The sequence below is a fragment of the Apodemus sylvaticus genome, chromosome 10 (assembly GCF_947179515.1).
Source record: "Apodemus sylvaticus chromosome 10, mApoSyl1.1, whole genome shotgun sequence".
NCBI classification, from domain to species: Eukaryota; Metazoa; Chordata; class Mammalia; order Rodentia; family Muridae; genus Apodemus; species Apodemus sylvaticus.
In genome coordinates, this window is record NC_067481.1 from 43444374 (window position 1) to 43470125 (window position 25752).

The window sequence follows — 25752 nt, forward strand, 5'->3', positions numbered from 1 at the left end:
TTGCCTGGCTCTGCACACTCCAAAACCGCACAGTAACTGTAGCAGAGGGAGATGTTTGCTTCTGAGAGCTCATTAGCTCTGAGCAGTTCCATGGGCAGTGAGCTACGGGGTTAACCAAGTGAGGGAAAGCCTGGGAAGCTCCGGTAAACATTCAACTGGCTTGGTTTGCTGCAGCAATTTATATCCAAGAAGGGGGCGGGGCCCAAGTCAGGGAACTACCAGGAACACTGGAGGAATGGAGGACGGAGCACATGTGCCAGATGGTTCCTGGAGCACAATGGTATTTGCAGAAGGACGCTCTGCAGTGGGCGCTCCTTTTACCAGAGAGCAAAGGCGTCTGCTGAAGGCTCATTCATTATCCCGGGGTTGTTAGCGAGAGGTTGGTGGCTTGGAACACACCCACGCTTGTCCTTGCTTCCCAAAACCTCAATGCTGTGACTGCCTAAGGCTGAAAATTTCAGGACTGGGCTTTTCTGAAAGCCTCCTGGTTCTGCTGCTTTGACACCTGCCATCTGTATCTTTTTTCCCAACTTGAACCAGTAAATCCATGCTCTCTACTGCCTGTCGTCATTCTCTCCTTAATGTAACGGAGGAGGTTCAGGGAACCAGCCAGCACAGCTGGGGCTCTGGGGATGGGTTTGGTTGTGTTGCTGGGGCAAGAGAGATGGTAGGGGTGAGGCTAGCAGTGTGTGAGTGGGTTTACAAATAGATATCTGGAAAGGTATTCAGATTTATTCACTAATGCAGGACATTCAAGAGTCCATTGCTTTTTCTCAAATTATGCATGTTATCTTTCTTCATTAAACTATAGGATTTAAATAGAGAGTTGGTGGGTCTTGGCTTTGCCACCTGCTTCCGGTGTACCAGGGGCCATGGTGCCAGTCCTCCCCCCCAAAGCCATCAGCACAAAGAAATCTCCATGAGCAGAGTCCCAGTGATGATGTCATGCATCTAATGACAGTGGTGCTTCCCTCTGCAGAAGCCAGCGTCGTAGCTGTGGAGAGGGTTTGTGGAGACCGATGTCATGGTGAGAACACCTCTTAGGATCCTATAATCAGATATCTGTTTAGTATTACTTCTGTGTTGTAGTGCTATCAAAAGACCTCCTAAGTGTCAAGGTGTCATTACAATGCCCTTTGTTTTTTACAGCCTAGGACCACAGCAGTCAGTGTGGCCTGACAGGTTTGGTGGGGAAGAAATTATTCATCTGGCTGTGCCTCCATGCTGGGTAGGGAGACCTTCAGCTTCTCCTCAATGAATCTGTTTCCTTGGTTTTATTTATCTATTCAGCTTGGTGCTTATTTTGGGACAGGGTCTCTTCCTATGCGTCCAGCTGACCTGGACCTGACTACCTAGACCAGGCTGGCCTAGAACTTGCAGTGATCTTCCTACCCTGCCTTCCAAGTACTGGGATCACAAGTATACCTGGCAGGCCTCTTTCTTTTTAGCTTTCAGCGTTTTGTGTTGTGGAGCTGAAGAGCAAACGTGGGGCCTCATTTAACGCTGGCAGGCACTCTGTTCTGAGACAGAAACAAACAAACAAATGTCCCAAAGAAACTCGAGGTTGGATAGCAGCTCAGTGGCAGAGTTTCTCTGTGCAGTCCTGGGTGTCCTGGAACTCAGTCTGTAGATGGGGGCAGGCCATGAACTCAGATATCTGCCTGCCTCTGCCTCAAGTGCTGGGATTGAAAGTGTGCACCACTCCTACCTGGCTTTCTTCTTCGGAATTTAAATAGGGTTATTATCATCCATCTTGCTGGGTGCAGATAAAAATGAGAAAAAGGAGGACTGGAGAGATGGCTCAGTGGTTAAGAGCACTGACTACTCTTCCAGAGGTCCTGAGTTCAATTCCCAGCAACCACATGGTGGCTCACAACCATCTGTGATGGGATCTGATGCCCTCTTCTGGTGTGTCTGAAGAGAGTGTCAGAGTGCTCACATACACAAAATAAATAAATAAATCTAAAAAATAAAATAAGAAAAGGGAGCTGGGTGGTTGGTGTCCATACCTTTGATCTCAGCTCTTGGGAGGCAGAGACAGACAGGTCTCTCTGAGTTCTAGGCCAGCCTGGTCTACAGAGTGAGTTCTTCGGACAGCCAGGGATACACAGAGAAACTCTGCCTGGAAAAAAAAAAAAAGCAAAAACAAAAACAATAAAAAAAGGAGAAAAGGGAAGGAGGAATGGCTCAGTGGCTCTCAGTAAACACCAGACTCCTCCTTCTTGGCAGCACATTCCACTCATGGAGTCAAAAATAAAAAATAAAATGTCTCAGACATGAACACACGTTGGAATCTTACTTGGATACATTCACATTCCAAAAAAGACCATATATGGCAGTTAGAACATCTAACCAGGTAACCAGATTTGCAGTTTACAGCAGGAGGCAGCACCCTGTGGAGGGCTAAAATAGTTTCCACCAGATGACATAGCTGATGTTTTAAAAGGGAAACACGAAGAAACCATTCCCAATACAGAGTCACAGAGCACCGTGTTTGACCTTTTCTACCTCCATCCTTGATATAAGAAGCACCCAGTTGGTGCCTAATAATGAACTTGTACTAAATACTGCCTCCTGAGCTGCTCTGGAGTGGCCAAGCTGACTAGGAGCCCCGCGAAGTCCTGGAGACACAGTGCCCTCTAGTGGAAAGAACATCCCTAGCACCCCCACAGGGCCAATAAGTTACCAGGGAGCTAGCCTGGGCAATGCCTTATTGCAGACAGCTACATAGTGCCATGTCTTGGTCAGGGTTGATTCCTTCCTTCCTTCCTTTCTTCCTTCCTTCCTTCCTTCCTTCCTTCCTTCCTTCCTTCCTTCCTTCCTTCCTTCCTTCCTTCCTTCCTTCCTTCCTTCCTTCTTTCTTTCTTTCTTTCTTTCTTTCTTTCTTTCTTTCTTTCTTTCTTTTTTCAAGACAGAGTTTCTCTGTGTAGCCCTGGCTGTCCTGGAACTCACTCTGTAGACCAGGCTGGCCTGGAACTCAGAAATCCGCCTGCCTCTGCCTCCCAGAGTGCTGGGATTACAGGCGTGCGCCACCACTGCCCGGCTTAGTCGGGGTTTCTATTCCTGCACAAACATCCTTAGTCAGGGCGTATTCCGGGACACCCAGAAGCAGGTTGGGCAGGAAAGGGTTTATTCAGCTTACACTTCCACACTGCTGTTCATCACCAGAGGAAGTCAGGACGGAAACTCACACAGGTCAGGAAGCAGGAGCTGATGCAGAGGCCATGGGATGTTACTTACTGGCTTGCTTCCCCTGGCTTGCTCAGCTTGCTTTCTTATAGAACACAGGACTACCAGCCCAGGGATGGCACTACCCACAAGGGTCTCTCCCCCCACTAGATCACTAATTGAGAAAATGCCCCACAGCTGGATCTCATGGAAGGCTCCTTTCTCTATGATAACTCCAGCTTGTGTCAAGTTGACACACAAAACCAGCCAGTACACACAGGCACCAGGGTTTACTTCAGAGAGTAAAAATCAATACGTTCAGTCGAGCAGTGGTGGCACATGCCTTTAATCCCAGCACTCTGGGAGGCAAAGGCAGGCAGATTTCTGAGTTCCAGGCCAGCCTTGTCTACAGAGTGAGTTCCAGGACAGCCAGGGCTATACAGAGAAACCCTGTCTCAGGGGAAAAAAAACCAAAATCCTCATTTCACAGTTGCCCAATAAAATATTTTCAGGTGAAAGAATGTGCTGTCTGGATCTGTTCCAAATAATTTCAGAGTGTGGAGAGAACCGATGAGACAAGGCTGCCAGGCCGAGCCATAACTGCTGGAGGTTGGTGATGGGCACCGGAGGCTGTAGGGCAGTTTACTCTTGGTTTGGATTTAGACATAACTAAAATCAACCCCTGCTAAAAGACATCCTACCTTGACTCTCCACCAAAAGGCACCTGGATAGCTCCTGCAAAAGTCTCCTTGAAGGACAAAGCAGGTGCTGGGTCTTGGCAGCTTCAGGATGAGGTGTTACAGATCGCTTTCATCTGACTCACAAGCCAGAGACGTGTGGTCAAAGGGAGCTGAACTCTGTTTTACAACTGCGTCGTTTGAAAGCATTTCTGTTCTTTTATTTACCCTGGATAACAGGGCGGGAAGAAACAGATACTGGTGGACAGAGCTTTGACATCCCCCCCTTTCCCCCCCAGACCTGGGGAGCCAGAGGTTCTGGTGTTCTCTGCATACTCCAAATCACCCTCTCTCTCCAGAAGCAACTCCTGACCTGTGACCCGGCAGAATGTGCGCGCAGAGGTGGACCGAGCTCCTGCCTCTCCGTGACCTCGGCCTCCCTTCTGCCCCGGGCTTACATAAGCACAGCTGTATCAGCAGCCTGCCAGCTGCCAGCTCTCCTGGAAGATATTCGGCACTTTTCCTATCTGGCTAAAAATAAGCCCTGGGCTCTCCTGGGTATTTGCAGGTGGTGTGCGCGCTCCGCCATGCTGGGCTTTTCTCGGGGTAGTGTGACTCAGAAATGTGGGACTGCTTATATCACGTCCTTAGGGAAGTTCTGTTCGCTCCCTTGGGAAAGGCTCACAAGCAAAAGCCAACTCTGAGAAGAGTTTTTCTGCCTTCTCTAAAGGCCGGTGGGGGTGTCTGTGGACACAGGGCAGGGGCGAAGCTGCGCGGCTGGGTGTACAGCAGGCAAATCAAACTCCTTCCCCTTCCGTTTCAGAACCATCATGTTTGTAATGGGGGTGGGGGTGGTACTAATTAGGATGCTTGGTTACTATAATTAAATGACACGTGAGAACTTTAGAAATCACTTTTTGTAAAATGTGCTAATTTCTTTTTTCTTTTTTTAAGACAGGGTCTGCTTCAGTAACCATAGGCTGGAGCTTGCTATATAGGGCAAGTGATCTCCTGCTCCTGGCTTCTGAGTGTTTGAATTATAGGACTATAGGCATATACTACCAGGCCTGGCTTCTTAGTTTCCTTTTGTTTGTTTGTTTGTTTTTGTTTTTGTTTTTTTGGATTTGGTTTTTTGAGACAGGGTTTTTCTGTATAGCCCTGGCTGTCCTGGAACTCACTCTGTAGACCAAGCTGGCCTCGAACTCAGAAATCCTCCTGCCTCTGCCTCCCAGAGTGCTGGGATTACAGGCGTGTGCCACCACCGCCCGGCATTTTCCTTTTTTTTTTTTTCTAAAAATTAAGATCTATTTATTTATTTAGTGTATGTGAGCATACTGTCGCTGTCTTCAGACTCACCAGAAGAGAACATCAGATCCCATTACAGATGTTTGTGAGCCACTATGTGGTTGCTGGGAACTGAACTCAAGACCTCTGGAAGAGACGTCAGTGCTCTTAACTGCTGAGCCATCTCTGCAGCTTTGGCTTGTTTTGTTTTGTTTTGTTCTGTTTTTGGTTTTTTTTTTTTTTCAAGACAGGGTTTCTCTGTGTAGCCCTGGCTGTCCTGGAACTCACTCTGTAGACCAGGCTGGCCTTGAACTCAGAAATGTGCCTGGCTCTGCTTCCCAAATGCTGGGATTAAAGGCGTGCACCACCACTGCCCGACTAGCTTTGGCTTTTATATAGAGTGTTTTGTTAATTTGTTCTACTACAGGGGTAGAAGCTTGTACGGTTTATGTATAAAAGGGCAGAGAGCAGCAGGCGAGACTGTCAGGGAAAGCTGTGCTGAGAGGCCTTATTGGCCACTAAACAGTGTCTTCTTGTCCACAGAGAGAGGCCACTGCAAGATCAGTACCTATGCTGTATCTTTCTGTCGTTGCATGTTTGTGACGGAGTATCACTATTATGAGGCTCGGAGACATTAAAAAAACAAACAAAACGCAAACTGAATTTTTGAACAGATAAGATACAACGTCTAAAAGGCAAAGATCCGGGAAAGCACAGTGGTGGAGAGATCAGTCAGCTTACGACACAGTAACAAGAACTATGTAAAGTAAAACAGAAAAAACTAAAGCTAAGAAAAGTATCACTGAGCAGTGGGACACAAAGCAGCTGTGTGTGGCCTGGGGAAGGGCAGCCGGGGAGATGGCTCAGGGTTGAGGACTACTGACTGTCCTAGCAGGTGACTCCAGCTCTGGGAGACCCAGGGTCCTCCTCTGGTGCGTACTCACACTGTACACATGATTTAAAAAGACAAGTTACAGGGGCTGGAGAGATGGCTCAGCAGTTAGAGCACTGACTGCTCTTCCAGAGTATCTTGGTTCAGTTCCCAGTGCTCACACCGTGACTCAAAACCATCTGTAACTCCAGTTCAAGGGGGAGCCGATGCCCTCTTCTGACCTCCGTGGTCACTGCACACACATGGTGCACATGCACAGATGCAGGCAAAACACTCCTACACATACATGAAAGATATATTTAAAAAATTTATAAATGCAAGGCCAGTGAGGAAGCTCACCACCAAGTTCTAATGATGACCTGATCTCAATCCCCAGAAACTGGGTGTAATGCTGCACACCTTAATCCTAGAGGCAGGGGCAGGTAGATCTCTGTGCAGTTAAGACCAGCTAGGTCTAAGTTCCAGGACAGCCATAGCTACACAGTGAGACCCAGTCTTGAAAAAAAACAAGACCAGCCAGAGAGCACGCTCACCAGCCTTGACCAGAACGTCAACTCTGAAAACTTCATTCCTGATGCAAGCAAAGGCTGACCTGCCTCCCGTTAGCGAGGAGCACGATACATGGGATTAGCGGGGATCCTGAGGACTTCGTGGTCCCCGGCACCCACTGAAAAGCTGGGTGTGACAATGCACATCTGTAACTTCAGTGCTGGGGAGGAAGGCCAGGAGCAGAGGCAGGTGGAACTCTGGAGCTTGCTGACGTAGGGAGCCAGTAAACTCTAGGTTTCCTAAGGGACCATGTCTGAAAAATTAAAATAATGGATAGTGAGCAAGGAAGAGACCACATGGTCCTCTGGCATCCACACACATGCATAAGTATACACGCAAACACATACCTGTACTATATACACACCCATACACCTGTATACACACACACACACACACACACACACACTTCACAAGATTCTTTTGATCTGTCAGGTTTCAGCACTTTGGGGGCTGAGGTAGGGAGAGCATAAGTTCCAGGCCAGCCTGCACTACAACCTACATGCTGACACTGTACCTCAGAGCAAAAGAAACTGAGTCCTGGAGGTACTACACAGTGGCAGAGTGTCTGCTGACTACCCCGTGGGAAGTTCTGAGTCTAATCTCCACATCAAGAAACAACAAAACATGGCTCAGCAGTTAAGAGCACTGACGTCTCTTCCAGAGGGCCTGAGTTCAATTCCCAGCAACCACATGATGGCTTACAACCAACTGTAATGGGATCTGATGCCCTCTTCTGGTGCATCTGAAGATAGTGACAGTGTACTCGCATACGTAAAATAAATGAATAAAATTTTTTTTAGCCAGGCAGTGGTGTTGCATGCCTTTAATCCCAGCACTCAGGAGGCAGAGGCAGGCAGATTTCTGAGTTCTTGGCCAGCCTGGTCTACAGAGTGAGTTCCAGGACAGCCAGGGCTATACAGAGAAACCCTGTCTTAACAAAACAAAACAAAACAAAACAAGAAAAATTTTTAAAAAGGAAGTAAAAATTAGAATGGAAGGAACAACAGGAAAGAGCACTTGTGTACACGTGTGTGTGTGTGGGGGGGGGTAGTGAAGACAGGGTTTGTCTGTGAACAACCCTGGCAGTCCTGGGACTCACTATGTAGTATGTAGACCAGACTGGCCTCAAACTCAGAAAGATGCACCTGTTTCTAGCCAGGATTAAAGGCATGCACTACAGCACCTGGCTGCGAAAACTTACATTTTCAAAAGAAAACTCACGCAGCTGGGGAGATGCTCCGTGGCTAAGAGCACTGGCTGCGCTTCCAGAGGACCCAAGTTCAATTCCCACCACCCACGAGGCAGCACCACCACCTGTAATGCCTCATGGTGCACAGATGCACACACAGGCAAAACAGCCATAGGCATAAATTTATTTTTGTTTGTTTGTTTGTTTGTTTTTTGGATTTGGTGTTTTTCCAGACAGGGTTTCTCTGTGTAGCCCTGGCTATCCTGGAACTCACTCTGTAAACCAGGCTGGCCTCGAACTCAGAAATCCGCCTGCCTCTGCCTCCCAAGTGCTGGGATTACAGGCGTGCGCCACCACTGCCCAGCTAGGCATAAACTTTAAAATGAAAAGGAAGAAAACAAGAGAGGAGACAACTTAAAATTTGGAGACAGTATTTGTAAAGTTTGCTATCTGGGGCCTGCTATCAATAACCATGTGATCAAGTCTCTTTGAAACACATTCTGGGGGCTGGAGAGATGGCTCAGCAGTTACGAGCACTGACTGCTCTTCCAAAGGTCCTAGTTCAAATCCCAGCAACCACATGGTGGCTCACAACCACTGGTAAAGAGATCTGATACCCTCTTCTGGTATATTTGAAGACAGCTACAGTGTATTTAGTTATAATAATAAATAAAATCTTAAAAAAAAAAAAAGAAACACATTCTTCCGACACTAGTGAAGGTACAGTATGGAAGACCCTTTGTCTGGTTCTAATGACTGCAACCTGAACGAGAGTTGGCAAACTAATCAGAGACCCTGAGAGCCACCAGCTAAACTGCTGCCAGGGTTAGAGGTATTATTGCTCCGTGGTAAATGGTTCGCTTAGCAGACACCAGATCTCCAGGAACTCTCCCAGCAACCTTGCTTTAAAAAAAATTCCCAAGGCAGAATTTTTAACCCTGAACTTGCTCTGTAGACCAGACTGGTCTTAAACTCAGAAGTCTACCTGCCTATGTCTCCTGAATGCTGAGATTAAGTGTTCACCATTACGTCAGGCTTAAATATTTATTGTTTAAGCTTCTATGTTTGGGGGTAGTTTGTGATGGGTAAGCATATATGCAATGGTGTATCTAATACAGGTTTAAGAAAGACCTGTCTCGCTGGGCAGTGGTGGCACATGCCTTTAATCCCAGCACTTGGGAGGTAGAGGCAGGCGGATTTCTGAGTTCAAGTCCAGCCTGGTCTACAGAGTGAGTTCCAGGACAGCCAGGGCTATACAGAGAAACCCTGTCTCAAAAAACCAAAAAATAAAAAAATTCTCTCTCCATCTCTGATGATGGTCAGCACACTCATCTGAACTTTGGCAAACCTGTTTCTCTGCCGTTAATCGGTGTGGCACCTGTGGGTCTCTGACCCACGTCTGTGCTGGCCTGTATTATGTATACCTGAGCTTCCTATGCATATTCACCGGCAGTTCTTGGGCCCAGGGTCAGAGATGTGCAATACTGAAATTTTGAGATGTTCTTGCCATTTGTTCTGGCTAAGAAGCTCTCTGGGACTCTCTGGCCCTGGCCTGCAGCCGCACTGCAGTATGGGGTGGACCAGTCAGCTGTACTCTGAGAGGATGGGGAGGGAGCCGCTCATCTTCTCCCTGGAGTAGGAGGGCAGCTGAGAGCATTCAGATATTTTGAGATGAAGCTGTTACCATGGGAATGCTTCCATATCTTTTCTCTTAATGATGGGTAGAGACAATGAACAGTACAGCTCTCAGAAGTCTAGAAATAGGGAGAACAAGAAAAGGAAGACGAAAGCTGGAAGAACAAATCCCTAAAAAAGGATTTCTTAGTTTAATCGAAACTGCATTGGCTGCATTCTAGGTGATGTGAGGCGAGGCGTTTACAAGCCAACAATTTCCCCCTCAGGTCAAGTCGTCCATAGGGCTGTCGTCACTGGGTCCTGAGAGGTGAGTGGGGACATGGAGGCAGAGTTGGTCTCCTTCCAAGCTTTGCAGAGGGGTTTGGGCACTCAAGATTGGAAACCTAGTAAGCTCAGGCTTCTAGATACTTTCCCATCTTGTTCTGGGCAGGAGCCAAGCTTCTAGTCTCCCCATGCCCACGACCTCAGACATTCTGGGTCATGCTAGCACACATTCTTGTCCTGCAAACTCACAGCATCCTGAGCTGTACCTTCTAACAAAGGCTCTTAAGCAAAAGCTGACCCCTTAGCCCAGTGACTCTGGGCACTGTAAGCTGGGCTTCTATTTCTCCAGGACACAAGACTTCAAATAATCTATCTGTAAAAATAATGATCTTCTTTAGCTGACCTTTTACCTGTCTCCCATAATCCCATAACCTCTTTGAAAAGGATTTGCTGCCTTTTTTGTTTCTTTTCACATTTTTTTTTTTTTTTTGAGACAGGGTCTCATTGTATAGCGTTGGTTGGTATGGAATATATAGATTAGTTGGGCTTTGAACTCATAAGTCTACCTGCCTCTCCTGTCCTCCCCCCACCTCTCCATATATATATGAGGCAGCACTGACTGGCTGTCCTGGAAGCCACAGAGATCCACATCCTCTGCTTCCTGAGTGCTGGGATTAAAGTATGCACTGCCAAACCCAGGCCCATTTTCTGATTTTTGGGAAGGGAGAAAATATTTAGAGAGTCATCCTGCTTTCAAAACAAATGGGAATTTAATCTGCTACCTGAGAATTTAAGAATTAATATTGATAAGTGAGTCAAGATCTGGAGACTGGCTATCTCTTTCTTAGCACTTTTTATATATGTTCACATGCACACAGAGTTTGTGTGTTTGAACTTATAATGGAATATATGGAATATATGGAATAAAAGAGGGCTATAGCTACTGCTTTGGACTTATATTAACAATCCTGCTGTAACTCCCTTTTATATAACATCTTATTTGATTTGGAATGAGATAATTATTTTTTTATGTAAGGTATAGGTAATATAAAAAGGCTAAGAGAAAAAATAAAGTTGTTGGAGTTTCCATTCACCATGTGTATGCATGTACGTACGTATGTATGTCCACCGTGAACGTGTGTGATGTATGTATGTATGTATGTATGTATGTATGTGTGAAATTGTTGGAACTTGTTTGTCTTTGCTTTATCCAGTTTGGGCATGCAAGCATCTTTTTCTCCTTTCTTTTCTCTAACTGCAGCCACTTTTCGGTGGCAGCTCCCACTGACTACTATCAGTAGCAGCCTAAGCTGGTTTCAACCAGCACTGTTCTCTTTTAGTTCTTTCCTTCAGTCTCCTGCTACCACCAGTGGAGGCCTCTGTCTGTTTCCCTCTCTGGCCTCTTTCCTTTAATCGCCTACCTCAGGGGTAGATGGTACTGTTGGCCGCTATCAGCAGCGACCCCAGAGTCTCTGACTTCCTCAGTTTAACACCCTGCGGATGTTGGAGCTGGTCTTCTACATGGATGCTATCAGTGAGTGAGAAAGCAGCATGCAGGACGAGGTCCCAGCTCACTCCACAACATAAAGGCTCAGAGAGGAGGTCTGAGGCCTATGCACATCTGAACAAGCCAAGTCCCGGTCCTTCTTCCTTTGGTTTTGTTTCAGTCTTTACCTTCCCAATAGCTTAGTCATTGGTGCCACCTCGGCAGGAAATATTTTTATTTTACTCTGATTACCCCCACCTCCAGGTTCAATAAGCTGCACTGACCATCTGAGTTTTCTAGGACAAACAGCTTGAAGTTGTTTTATTTCTTCACTCACTGAAAAAAATGTTGCTGGGTACTTCATGCCAATTATTGTTTTCAGGACTGAATACAAAGTGGAGATTAAGTCAAACAAAACCCTATTCCTAGAAGGCTCACATCCAAAAGGAAAGTGACCTTCAACAAATGAAGAAATCTATATATAAAGGAAAGGGAGGAGGCTGGAGACAGGCTGCTTTTCCAGAGGACCCTGGCTCAATTCTCAACATCTACACAACAGTTCACAACCATCTGTAACTCCAATTCCAGGGGATCTGGTGCCCTCTTTTGGCCTCTAAGGGTAACACACACACACACAGAGTAAAAAGACATGCAGACAAAATACCTATAGACTTAAGAAAACATATTTTTCCATGGTTTTCAAGACAGCATTTCTCTGTGTAGCCCTGGCTGTCTTGGAACTCACTCTATAGACCAGGCTGGCCTTGAACTCAGAGATTTCCCCTGCCTCTGCTTCCCAAATGCTGGGACTAAAGGCATGCACTACTACTTCTGACTTAAAAAAAATTAAAGGGAGAAAGCAGGCTGGTAGGTGGACACACGGATATGCCTCTAGGAGGCTTCCTCAGATGAACCTGTCTGGGAAACCTCTACTCAAGGGATTGATACATAAATCAAGACATGAGTGACAAGCACAAAGTAGCTTTCTCTTGCAAGCAGAGAACAGCTGTGAAATAGGTATACCACGGGCTAGAAACAGAGCAGAGCTGCAAGCTAAGGGCAACTGAGTCAGGCTCATGAAGCAGGGTAGGAAAAGAAAGAAAGAATGAAAGCATGATAGTAGCAAGATGGCGGCTGTGAGGCAGGTGGGTTGGTAGCAGCAAGATGGCGGCTGTGAGGCAGGTGGGTTGGTAGTAGCAAGATGGCGGCTGTGAGGCAGGTGGGTTACAGCAGCTCTCAACCTATGAAATCTTTTCACAGGGGTCACCTAAGACCATCAGAAAACAAAGATATTTACATTACAATTTATAACAGTAGCAAAATTACAACTACAAAGTAGCAATGAAGATAATTTTATGGTTAGGGGTCACCATAATATGAGAAACTGTATTAAAGGGTCAAAGCATTAGGAAGGTTGAAAACCACTGTGTTGCAAGATATTTGGCCTGTGAATCTGGAGATTATACTAATTTCTGGAAAAAAAAAAAACCCTGTTTCTAGTTGTAGCATGGCTTAGCCTTTAGTACACACCTTTAATCCCTCTGACTGGAATACAGACACACCCTTAGTACACATCTTTAACCCATACAATGAAGGTAAAGTTAGTTTGTAGAAGGAAGCAGCCATGTTTGAAAGTGATGTCTAATTGAGTGTCAGACAAAGTGATGAATCTGAGAAAGAATTGATAGAATAGCATAAACTACTTAAAGGACAATGCAGAGAAGGGGAGAGAGAAGAGAGAGTTTTGCCCAGACAGTTATGTTATAAAGAGGTACAGAGACAGAACAAGCTAAACATAGGTGAAGATAGAACAAGCCAGAGGAGGATCCAGAAGATTAGAACAGATTGCCAAAGTTAGTATGTGGCCAAGCAGAGCAATTCAGTCAGAAGCTGAGAGAAGCCAGTTTGGATCAGTCAGCTTGGTGAGGAGTTTGAGACAGAACAGTTGAGATGAACCAGCCAGCAATTATTCAGAAAGAACTAGAAAGGATGAGCATATCAGCAGTAAGTCTCAGAGGCTGAAAACATTCTAGAACTAGGTAAGATTGTATGCAAGCTAGAAGCTTCCACAACTAGACCTAGGTTAGTAGATGGAGGCAGTAAGACTTGGAGATGGCAGCCAGGCAGTGGTGGCGCACGCCTGTAATCCCAGCACTCTGGGAGGCAGAGGCAGGCAGATTTCTGAGTTCGAGGCCAGCCTGGTCTACGGAGTGAGTTCCAGGACAGCTGTCTTGGGTGGGTGGGTGGGGACCCAAAACTCAAAAAAAAAAAAAAAAGAGAGAGAGACATGGAGATGGCAATTACATCTGACAAACAGAAGTTATCTTTATATCACCAGTTAGAAGGTAATGAATGTAATGGAGAAACAGCTGCAGCAACGGAGCCTGGCCTGACCAAGTTAGGTAGCATGGCTCTGAATCATAAGTACAGCCAACAGAACAGAGGACTGGGAGAAGGGCAGTCAGTGCTAGGTTTCAAAGCCTTGACTACATTGCCACACAGGAAATACTCAGGTGGAAATGACAGTGTGAACCAACTCCCAGAGTCTTTTGACTTCCACACGCACACTGAAGCCCACTCACCCACATGCATATATAAACAGGCAGGCAGGCATGCACACACAGTGGAAGGAGAGCACTGATTCTAGTTTTCCTCTGACTTTCATATGTGTGCCATGGCCTAAGGATGCCCCCAAAACATATATACATAATAATAAATAAAAATTTAAAAATTAAGTCAAGAAATACATGCAATCTTTTATTTTTTTTCTTTCAAGGAATGAGTTACTAAAGCTAAATATATTGGTACAGCCTGTAATTCCAGCACTTGGAAGGTGGAGACAGAAGGATCTTGAATTTGAGACCAACCATACACCAAAGTCAAAACTAGCATAGGGCACATAGCATAACACTGTTTCAAATAACAAAACCCAGAGAAAAATTTTTTTAAAGTGTACTAGGTTGTAAATCTGGAGCTGAAGGAGTTTGAAAAAAAATCAAGCTTCCAAATCAACTTCCCCAAATTCAGACTGTTAAAAATTAAAATGTTGCCAGGCGGTGGTGCCACACACCTGTAGACCCAGCATTCTGGGAGGCAGAGGCAGGCGGATTTCTGAGTTTGAGGCCAGCCTGGTCTACAGAGTGAGTTCCAGGACAGCCAGAGCTACACAGAGAAACCCTGTCTCGAAAAAACCAAATCTGAAAAAAAAATTAAAATGTTAAGAAAAAAAATGAGGGACTGGAGAGATGGCTCAGTGGTTAAGAGCACCGACTGCTCTTCTAGGGGTCCTGAGTTCAATTCCCAGTAATCCCATGGTGGCTCACAACCATCTGTAATATGATCCAACACCCTCTTCTGGTGTGTCTGAAGACAGCTGCAGGGTACTCATATATATATATATATAATACATTAATAAATTTTAAAAAAATAAGCATAATAGAAGTAGGCTATGTATTGGTTGACTTGTCTATCTTTCTGTCTGTCTGTATTGAAGACTGAATTCAGGGCCTTACACATGCTAAGCACATGTTCTACCACTGAGCCATCCATCTGCTGGCACACACGTTTTTAACATTAGCACAATCACCTTGAGAGCTCTCCCTTTGCAGATCTGACCAAGCCTGTATCAGAAATATTTTTTTCAGAAAGTTGCAACAAAGTGTAATGTGGGTTCTAACTTGCCAAGTATTATAAGACCCTATGGCAGGCATCCCCTGATGTCATCTTCAGCCCTTCACGGACCTGTGCTCTCTTGAGCATTCACTTGAGCAGCTTGCGCGCATCTTACCCGTATGGTACCTGGTTTGATTTAGTGTGACTGCATCTGTTCTGAACACATGCAGACATCTCTCCTTGTCATCACTTCCTGAAATATTTTTATAGTAACTATTTACACGCCTTCATACTGGAAAACACATTGTAAGCACTAGTTACAATAAGCAATCTGGAGATGAGTTAAGATATAAAGGATGTATGTGGGTTATATACAAATATTATATATACATACAGCACACATCTCATGCACACGCACACACACACAGCTTCGGTATTCATGCAAGGTCTTGGAAGCAACCATCTGAAGACACAACCAACTGTACATTTTAAGAGGCATTTATATTGACTTACGCTAGTACAATTCAGACAAAGGGAGGCAGCAAAGCAAATCTTCCTGGCCTCCTCTGGGTGTGTTTAGAGCAGTTTATGCTGTCACAGAGACGCCACACATACCTGTTTCTTCCTGGTTGCTCCTATCACACCACCCTCCTGTGGGCCAGGATGCTTCTCACTCAGGATTGGAAACCCAATGACCTCTCCTTTGGTGCCTTCCGGTCTGCTGACTTGCACAGGTGCACAAGAAGATGGCGGCAATCCCTCTACTGTCATCTTGTAGGCCACTTCAGAAGGGTTATATGTTCCCCAAATACCTAACACCACTGCTCACTCTTACTCTGGTGTTCACTCTCACCTACGACATGGGAAATCTTCTGGTCAAATGTGTAAGATGATGATGTAAGAGCTCAAACAAAGACCTCCCAGCCACTAAGGGAGAGGATGTGACTGTGATTAAGACACAGAATAATCTTTCAGAGTGACAGCGCTTTTGTTCATTAAAACATCATAACAGCTGGGCCGTGGTGGTGCACGCCCTGGCTGCCCTAGAACTCACTCTGTAGACCAGGCTGGCCTCGAACTCAGAAATCCACCTGCCTCTGCCTCCCAAGTGCTGGGATTAAAGGTGTGCATCACCAACGCCCCGCAAACCCTGTCTCAAAACAAAAACAAAAAACAAACAAAAACCCATCATGACAAGTGGCCCACGCTATTGGTATCCAGTGAGAGGTTTCTTTTGCTCCTTCAGTTATTAACCCCTCATTTCTGAGCATTCTCAGAGCTTGCATTTGGAGAGCACACTGTCAACGCCAGAAGATTCTTACTGTACTTTCCCAAACTAGTTCCTAAAGTGTAACAGATGGGGACACACCTACACAGCCACAGGCTGATGTGGAAGGCTATGTCAGGACTGTGTCACGCACTCAGCTGACAGACACAGGAGGGTGTCCAGGCTTCACAGAGTAGGCCAGACACCAACAAAGACAAATGGGGCCGCTGTCCTGTCTTTGTGTGAACCAAAGATATTTATCAGGAAATGAAAAGATTAGCCAGGCATGGCACTTGCTTTTTTTGTTGTTGTTGTTTTTTGTTTTTCCAGACAGGGTTTCTCTGAATATCCCTGGCTGTCCTGGAACTCACTCTGTAGACCAGGCTGGCCTTGAACTCAGAAATCCACCTGCCTCTGTCTCCCAAGTGCTGGGATTAAAGGTGTGCGCCACCAACGCCCTATGGCACTTGCCTTTAAGACTTTAATCTTAGCACTCAGAGGTGCATCTATACATTCGAAGCCCCTTGGATCAACAAAGGGAGTTCAAGGCCAGTCAAAGTACACAGGTAAGACCCCATCTCAAAAAACCCAACACAAATGAAAAGCAAGATTTAAAATAAAAGTTTAAATATTAAACCCAGCACTTTCCACACACACTCATCCCAGCCACCTTTAAAAAGGGTTTCTCTGTCTGTCCTAGAACTTGGAGATCCCCTTGCCTCTGCCTCCTGAGCGTTGGGATTAGAGGCAGGGGGACACTATGTCCAGCCACTTTCCACTTCTCCAAAAACTGCATTCTCCCTTGTTTCTCACAAACACAGCCATCTATTAGGCATATTTATTTGAAACAACATTTTAGTCGAAACAAAGAGAAATGTGGAAGGAAAGAAACAGTTGTCTTTGAAAAGTGCATAACTGAGATAAATTTATTTGGTACATGGGAAATTCTCAGAAAACAAACAAAATTAAGGGCCAAAGATGGCTCAGCAAGTAAAGGCATCTGTTTCCCAAGACTGATGTGCTAAGTCCTGTCACCAAGACCCACACTGTACCAAAGAGCCAACTCTTCCCACTCGTCTCTGAGCTCCACATGGGCCACAGCACACACAGGCCCATGTGCACATACATTCACAATATGAAGACAACTGTAATAAAAAATAATAAGGAAAATAAAGATGAGGTGTGGTCACATTTAATTTCCTTTTCAAATTTAGAATGAAAATGTGAAGAGGAAGGGAAAGGAACGAGCAGGTGAGCGGGGGTTTGTGATCGGCTGAGTCACTGCTGTTGCTCAGGAAGGGTGATCTTGTGCAGAATATCCTCCCAACATCACGGCCAAGGAGCAGGGGACCATGAGCCACTGCCTCTGGGGCACGGCAGGCAGAGGTTCTGCGGGCCTCTGAGAGCGCACTCCCAGCCCTCTAAATCTCCTACACACATCCTACAACTTTCTTCCCACTGAATAGTCCTTTTTTTGTATAAAAAAAATAATGTCTAAACTAAGAAAGGTAGAAACCAGTAGAACAGACTCACATCTGGGCAGAGAAATTTACCTCAGAAGACAAAAAAGAAACCTCAAGGTCACAGTACACAGCAGTTATTTATTTAAATACTTGAAAAGGTCAATGATGGAAAAAATAGGTTTATTGTGAGAGTTTATATTCATTAGATTTATTTTACCATTAAAAAAGTGTTGCCTCTAGGTTATCCTGGCCAGATATAGAACACTTCATGACACATGCAGCTACGGCAATGTACTACACAGACACGGCCATTATAGGACGGTTTTCACCTCAGGTGAGATTCAGCAGGGTCAGGGTGGCTTCTTTATTATAACTAAAAACATTGATAATATACAAATTGTTTACCCCATTTGATTGAAAGGGCTATAAAATTCACACTCTGACAAAGAAGCAACATGGTGACAAAGATAAACTCTGCTGCCTGCTCCTGCCTCACACTCAGCTTTACAGCTCCCTAGGTTCACAATGGCTTTAATGCTGGCCCACGGCAAGTGACAGAAACAGAGTAGTTTTGGAAAGCTGACCCTGACTCCTGTGTGATCTTAAAAATGGAGAGAAACGGCTATAGAAGCCAAAGGATCGTTCTGAGTCACCTTGAAATAAATGTGCAATGCCTGAGTAAACACAATCTCTGGGTGACTGAAGCCTAGAGGTGAGCCAAGTGAATGCTATAACACTACTGTAGAACGGTCTGGAAAGACCATCTCTACAAGTCAGCTCGAGAGACCATATCTTGCTTGAATATGTACACTATTTACAAAATATTCCCTTTTGGCCTCTGAAATTTAGCCACTTATATTTGGCTACTAAGATGTTTTCTTTCCACATGCCAGCCAATACTGCAGTCATTACTATGAGTAAAATACTCTTATGCATGAATTACAAATATTAATAAAGTAACTCTGCATGTATAAATATCTCAATATTTCTAGCAGAATTTAAAGCATTCAGAATGTACATAAAGTATGTGTTTTGGTAGGCCGGTTCTTTTCCTTAATCACCGCTGTTTCAACAGTGCTTTGTACATAGCAAAGCCCACGACTGCAAAGACAGTAGCACCAAAGCTTGCTCGAAGCCAGAATGTTGAGCTCTTGAGGTCAGCTTGTGTCACGTGCCTGCAGTCAGAAAAGAGAATTAATATTTAAAACATTATTAGTAGGAAAAAGTTACAGTACTCATCTAACTGTCTAGCTAGGGGAAGTATTAGCACACTTGTCAGGCTAATTGCATACAGTAATGCTTACCCAAAACATTGATCAATATAGCTAACCATACAATATAGACATCAGTAAAGACAAATGTCTTTACAATTAGCTACTACTGGGAAGTTAACACTTAAAATTTTATATATTTTTGTGACATAGGAAATGAAGTCAGATAAATAAGCTGAATATTTTTTATTGTCACCATAGTCCTTCAAATGAGAATTAGGCTGGAGTCTCCCATTTTTTGGGTCACATTCATGGTAGGTGAGGAAGATAAAACTTCTGTCCTCAGGAATCAAAAGCTATCTTGTAAGCAGTTAATTGACAAGTGACAATACTGTTTCAAAAGCAATGAAATTAACCCCCATTATGAAATTCCAAGGAGGCAGGGAAGATTGACCAGTTTGCATTAGTTTGGTTACCAAAAACTAAACCCAACAAACCTTGATGTTAGTCAGACAGGCAGTGATAATGACAGCAAATGAAGGGCATGAGGTAATGTGATGCATCAAAAGGTAACGGCACATAAGAAGCCATATTATGCATGACAAGATCAGGGATAGCCTGTGCCACAAACTTAGTTTGTGAGCATGTTTAGTTAATAACACTGCTAAGCACCCTCAGGCGTCTCAAGTATGACGGCTTACCATGAACAGGACAGAGCTTAAATGCATGGTCTGAACACTGTATTTAAGTGTCAGTGAAGAGAGTTAGGCTGGGCTTTCAGGTAAGCTGACACAACAGAGGTGCTATGAGAACTTCCAGAATTAAGAGCTCAGTTTAGACAGTCTTGGTTACTTTACAATTAGGCAGATTTGAAGCAAGAGTCAGATCATTAAAAGAAGACATTCTCATATGCAAAGGAATTAAGAGCCAAGAGTTCAAATCGTACATAACTACTTAGCCTTAATCATAGCTATACAAGTTTGGATTAGTTCTCACAAATGCAATCTGTTCTTCCCTAGAAACCACTGCAACACAAGCCAGTGATCCATGCTCCTCATCACAGGCAGACAAAACATCACTCCACAACTCATCCTCACCCCAAGTCTCTTATCCCACAATTATGTTTACACAGCAAAGTGATATCACAGTTCATTCTACATTCTAGGTTAGTTCTTCTAGCAGGCATTGTTTTTACTTTTTAAAAGGTTAGGGAAGAGAATATTTAGATCTCATTTTGTTTTCTAGCTGGGAAGATTGTAACAAGGCCAGCCCATTGGTGGTGGGAAATGTTACCTGTCATCAAGAAAAAGATGACCATGAGATGACTCCATGAAGATGGAATCTTCTACAGAGCTGACGGCGTGCACCTGGTGAGTAATACTGCCTTCGTCGTCCGCTAACAGCATGGCACCCCACTCAGCTACCCGGGCTTTTAACCTTTCATACACACGCACACAGTTGGCAGTTCACAGCAGAGCTCACGAAAGAACAGGACTCAAAATAACATCTTTCAATTAAACAGCCTACATATATTTTGGGTTGTTTTTCTATCAGACTGAATCTTATGCTTTCTATATTTAAAATATATGTATTACATAGATAACTGCTAAGATAAAAACAATCTCTAAGTGCTCTTAAAACATTCATACACGGAACAAGGAGCCTGAAGCTGCTACATGCATCTCCTACATAACTCTCGGAGGCTGGTCTAAGTATATCTGAGACACTGAGAAAACTCCTTCAAACCACTGTTGTAAGCAGTACCTGACAAAACCTGACAACCACAGCAGTCACTCCAATGAAGTTAACAATCAGTGTCATGAAGTTTATGGACTTAGAATTTCAGAATGCTGAAAACTAAAAGTATTATTCGTGGGAAAAAAAAAAAGACTCCAACATTCCAAACTGTTGATCATCATGAATCCAGACTGAGATGAACACAGTTTGCATTTCTAATAGGCAAAGAGATTACTTAAAGCAGTGGTTCTCAACCAGGGGTAATGGCCCTGTAGGAGGTCAAATGATCCTTTTATACGGGTCACCTAAGACCATCAGAAATCACACATATTTACATTACAAATTGTAACAGTAGCAAAATATCAGTTATGAAGCAGCAATGAAAATACTATAAATACTATACTACTACTTCTTCTTTTTTTGGGGGGGGGGGGTTGAGACAGGGTTTCTCTGTGTAGCCCTGGCTGTCCTGGAACTCACTCTGTAGACTAGTCTGGCCTCGATCTCAGAAATCCGCCTGCCTCTGCCTCCCAAGTGCTGGGATTAAAGGCATGCACCACCACTGCCTGGCTGAAAATACTTCTATGGTTAGGGGTCACCTCAACATGAGGAACTATATTAAAGAATCACAGCATTAGGAACATTGACTAGAGAGAACCACTGACTTAAGAGTTAACATCACAGGCTGAAAGTGTATCAGAGCTTTTCTTAACTTTGAGTGCTTATTACAGGTAATCCTAGGGAATAACCTAGGGCCTTGCACATCCCATCACTACGCTACATCTCAAGTTCCATTTATTTTATTTTGAGGCAGAGATATGTGATGTGCCTTGAGCCTGCGATCCTCCCACTTCTGCTTCCCGGGGGTTGGACTTATGGGCAGGAGCTGCTATGCCCAGACAGCTTGTCTTTGCTTAATTTTTTCCCTTTTTTCAATATACAGAGAGAACTCGATGAGCATTAAGGCTAGCCAGTCACTCCAGCATCTGTCACAATTAGTTCTCATCAACAGTCTTTAAATGAGTGTGTGCTTCTGTTGCTGTTGTTTCAAATTTTGTTACTTGTGTGGGGGTGAGGAGAATGTGGGGAGGGCATCTGTAAGTTAGCAAATAGTGCAAATTATGCACATAACTACCAAAGTAAAATGCTACTACTGAACTTAAGGAATATTGTGAATACATTATTTAAATGGTTAATGCAAATAAAATGGAATAACAAAAATCCTAAAACTGAAATAGGCACCAAAGAAAAATCATACCAAAACAGCAAATTGTAAAATAAACAATTTTGATTAAATTATAAGTTAGGAAAAGTGGGAAGAGTATATATAGAAACCTTGCTTCGAAGGAAATCAAGAGGCTTTGGAAATGGAGAAAGAATATAACCAAACTATACTGTATGAAAATTTAAAAAGATGATTAAAAATCACTAAGTAGCATAGGCGACTGAAAGAAAGGAATACCTAAAGGACAGATTAACTCTGTAGTACTCTCCTATTCAGAAACACTATCATATAAAGCAGTTCTCAAGTCAGAATAATAGGTAGTAAGAAATAATTCTGGACAGTTCAAACCAATAAACAAGTTCATCCCTATATACTTAGTTCATCGCTTTCAGATTCAAAAAAGTGTTTAAAACCTAAAATAATCTCAAATGGTATTTAACATTTGAGTAACAGTATTTACAGTGTTGGAGACGGAAGCAGAGCTCAGATGCCCTGACAACTGGTGCATCTCCCTTCCAGTGTGGGTGGGCACCAGGAATGGACCCATAGGCCCTGTATCTGAACGCTTACACCAAATCTGTCTGCATGGTGCCATACTTCCCACTATGATGATAATGGGCTAAACTGTAAGCCAGCCCCAATCTAAATGTCCTCTTTAAGAGTTACCTTGATCATGGTGTATCTTCACAGTGATAAAACCCTAATTAAGACAGAAATCGGTACCAGGAGTGCGGTATTGATGTGATAGGTGTGACCATGCTTCTGTTTAGAGAAATGTGGATTTTGGGACTTTGATTTAGGGAAACAGTGGAATGCTTTGAGCACTGCTTAATGGGCCGTCCTAACAGAAGCATAAGACAGTGATGCTGAAGATGATTTGAGCTGGGGGGCCTGGTTCAAGAGATTTCAGAGGAGAAGAATTTAATATGTGTGTTCTTGTGATATTTTGGTGAAGAATGTGGCTGCTTTTTGCCCTTGTCTGAAGAGTCGGCCTGAGGCTAAGGTGAAGAGATTTAGATTAATTGCATTAACAAAAGAAATCTCAAAATAGCCTAGTATAGACTGTTATGTGGTTACTATTGTCCACTCTAATGAAAAGTATTTTGATGAAAAAGGCAAGCTAAGCAAGGAAAAATACAAACTGAAAAGTAGCACCAAAAGTGGGAGGAACTCAATCATAGGACTCAAGGAGTAACAGATGAAGAAATGGAATAAAGGGAGTGGTGACTCAAGGAAGACCATACCTAGCTAAGCTTCCATCTTGTGAAAAGGAACTAAAGAACAGCTAGAGTTCAGGTGTGACAGTATACTCTTTTTATGCAAGTGATCAGGAGACAGAGACATGCAGATCTCAGGTTCAAAGTCAGAGCAAGGTCTGACTGAACAAGTTCCAGGACAGCCAAGCCTTGGCAGAGAAGGAAGCTACTGAAAACAGAAAGCTGGTGTAGATGTAACTGAATGAGGGTGTCATGCTCCAGCCCCAGAAAGCAGTAGAACTTGGCAGCTTCAGACCTGTGGTTCTTCTGGTTTAGAGTCAAGATAGAAAGAAAGGGGTTACAAAATCTCCCTCTGTGACTAAGGAAAGCCACTGAGGCCAGGCATGTGGCAGGGGTGTCCCTGCATGGAGGCCCAGAGGCTGCTGTGTGACACTGTGAAGGTGAAGCCTGGGTTGCCATAGAGACCCCCCCAAGGGGTTAGGGATGCCAGAGCTGTTGGATACCTGCTGAGAAACGTTACAAGGGAGTGGAACCAACACTAGAGAAAGAAATGCATTGCAATCAACAAAGCTGAAAGGAGTTGGAGATCTGAAGAGCACTTTGACATCTGACATGGAGATGCAGAGTTTGGAGTTTGCCTGCTGGTTTTCCATTGATCAGTAAGGAAATACTGGATCCCTTCCCTACATTTTCGAATGATACTGGATGTCCTATGCCACTGTATGTTGGAAGTATGTGATCTGATGTTCTGACTTTGATTTTATAGGGTATTAACAGACTGCATGAATCTCAGAAGGAACTTTGAACTTTGGACTTTTAAATATTGAGACTGTGACAGACTATGGGGACTTTTAAAGTAGGACTAAATACATTTTGCATTATGGTATGGCTATAAGCATATGGGGGGCAGGGAGTAGAATATGGTTTGAATAGAATAGTTCCCCACTCCCACCCCCAATTTTACAGAACAGAACAGAATAGAATAGATTCATGTGTTTGAATACTTGGCTAATAGGGAGTGGCATACTAGAAGGTGTGGCCTTGTTGGAGGAAGTATGTCACTGTGGAGGTGAACTTCAAGGTTTCGTTTTTGCTCAAGTTTGGCCAATGCGACAGTGTCCTTCTGCTGCCTGTGGATGAAGGTGTAGAACTCTCAGCTCTTCCAGCACAGGCCTGCCTGCACACTGTCATGCTTCCCTCCATGTTAACCGACTAAAGCTCTGAAACTGGAAGCCAGCCCCAAGTTTTCTTTAGCAGAGTTGCTATGCTCATGATGTCTCTTCACAGCAACAAAACCCTAACTAAGAAAATTATGAAGCTATTCAGATATGAAATATGTGTTTGTATGTAGCCTTTGCTGTCCAGGAACTCACATAATTCCTCCTGTCTCTGCCTCTGGAGTGCTGGGTTAAGATCATGCTTGCTTTCCTGCATGTGTGCATGCGCCCCTGTGCCCCACTGTCGTTAAATCACATACTTACTGGGAAGTGGGGACCCTCCTCAGGGAATGAGGCTCAGCTAAAAGTCCTTCTATATGTTTTAATGAAGTACCTGGGTTTTTTTTCCTGCTTATTTTAACAATACTAATTAAGATATGCTTAGCCTGGCAACCAATAGTGACCAACCACCAAATACTGCCAAAACCTGAGAAAACGGAAGTCTCCATTCTCCTCTTGCCACCCAAATCCTTTTCCTTGGGTGAGTAGTAAACTGTGGGGTAAAGAACACATACACTGTCATCCCTTAGTGTCCTCCTTTTCGGCTGTAGTTGTTTGTGACAGGCTCTGGAACTTGTGGTAATCTCCTGCTTCTGCACTACACCAGGCTTGGTCTGCCTTCATTTTCAAGGGACTTTACCTTAAAACTAAGACTGCAAAATGGTGGCTTTTACACACACTTTGTTCTGATGAGTCATTAATGCATATTTGTCAATTACCAGAACACTTCACATCAAATTTTGGTTTTGGTAGGTTTTTGTTAGGACAAGGTGTGTAGCTATCCTGGAAGCCTGTAGATCAGGCTGGCCTAGAACTCAGGGATGCACTTGCCTCTGCTTGCAGTGCTGGGATTAAAGGTGTGCGCCACAACAGGGCCTCATTCTAGCCCATTAGAACGAATTCTGTGGTACAAGCTGGTTTCAAATGCATAGTAACTCTCCTGCCTCAGCCTCTCTACTGTTGGGATTGGAAGTGTGGGTCATACCACATAACAAGCTCATGTCACATAAAAGTTCTGATTTTTAGTCTTTTATAGAATCAGAAATACAGCCAACAGCAGTCCTACCCAGCACAGGAGGGGAACTGAGCACTGAGTGCCTCCTGCAGACAGGCCTGCTCCAGTCCCCATCTCTCCTCACACTTGGGCACTTCATCTACCCACATCCTCACCTATAATTCTAGATCCTGACTTCTGTGATGAAGAACGGAAAGGGCCGTTTCAGAGGACACCTTTCTCCCCTCAGTTGTTACTTCGCCATGTATTGGATGGAAGTGCAGTGAACTTCAGGGGTTCTGTACTAGTTTCTTTTAGGTTATATAGAAGCATGTAGGAAAGAGTGGGTGGAAGTGGGTGGGTGGAGGCCCAAACTCAGTTCCCAAAGGATCTAGAGCTTGTTATGTGGTACTTCATTGCTAAATTACTTCCCACTTTAACAGGTGTGACATAAGCACCTCAATTCAATGTATCTCCAAACTATCACCTAGAAACTGACCAAATCAAGCTATGGGGAAAATCGTCACCAATGCTACAAAGAATGACTCAGTCTGCTATGACAGCAGTTAAGAGCTTCCAGAATAGATATTGAAATGGATGTTTTGCAATTACTGTGAGCCAAGGTGGGCTCGGCAAGAATAAGATATCAAACAGATGTCACTTCC

The 25752-nt window shown here is 44.2% G+C and overlaps 1 protein-coding gene across 6 annotated transcripts in view; it reads right to left on the minus strand.

Annotated features, from left to right (window-relative positions):
• Positions 1 to 17604: 17604 nt before the first annotated feature.
• Rhot1 (ras homolog family member T1) overlaps positions 17605 to 25752 on the minus strand; it is a 62129-nt gene continuing 53981 nt past the window's right edge. For 4 of the 6 annotated variants that reach the window (XM_052193971.1, XM_052193970.1, XM_052193973.1 and 1 more), the window contains one exon: positions 17605 to 18661. In XM_052193971.1, the coding sequence (XP_052049931.1) occupies positions 18544 to 18661 (118 nt within the window). In that variant the 3' untranslated portion in view covers positions 17605 to 18543. Of the gene's footprint in view, positions 18662 to 19990; positions 20135 to 25752 lie in introns of all 6 variants that reach the window. The other 2 variants (XM_052193974.1, XM_052193975.1) reach the window with 1 other exon arrangement.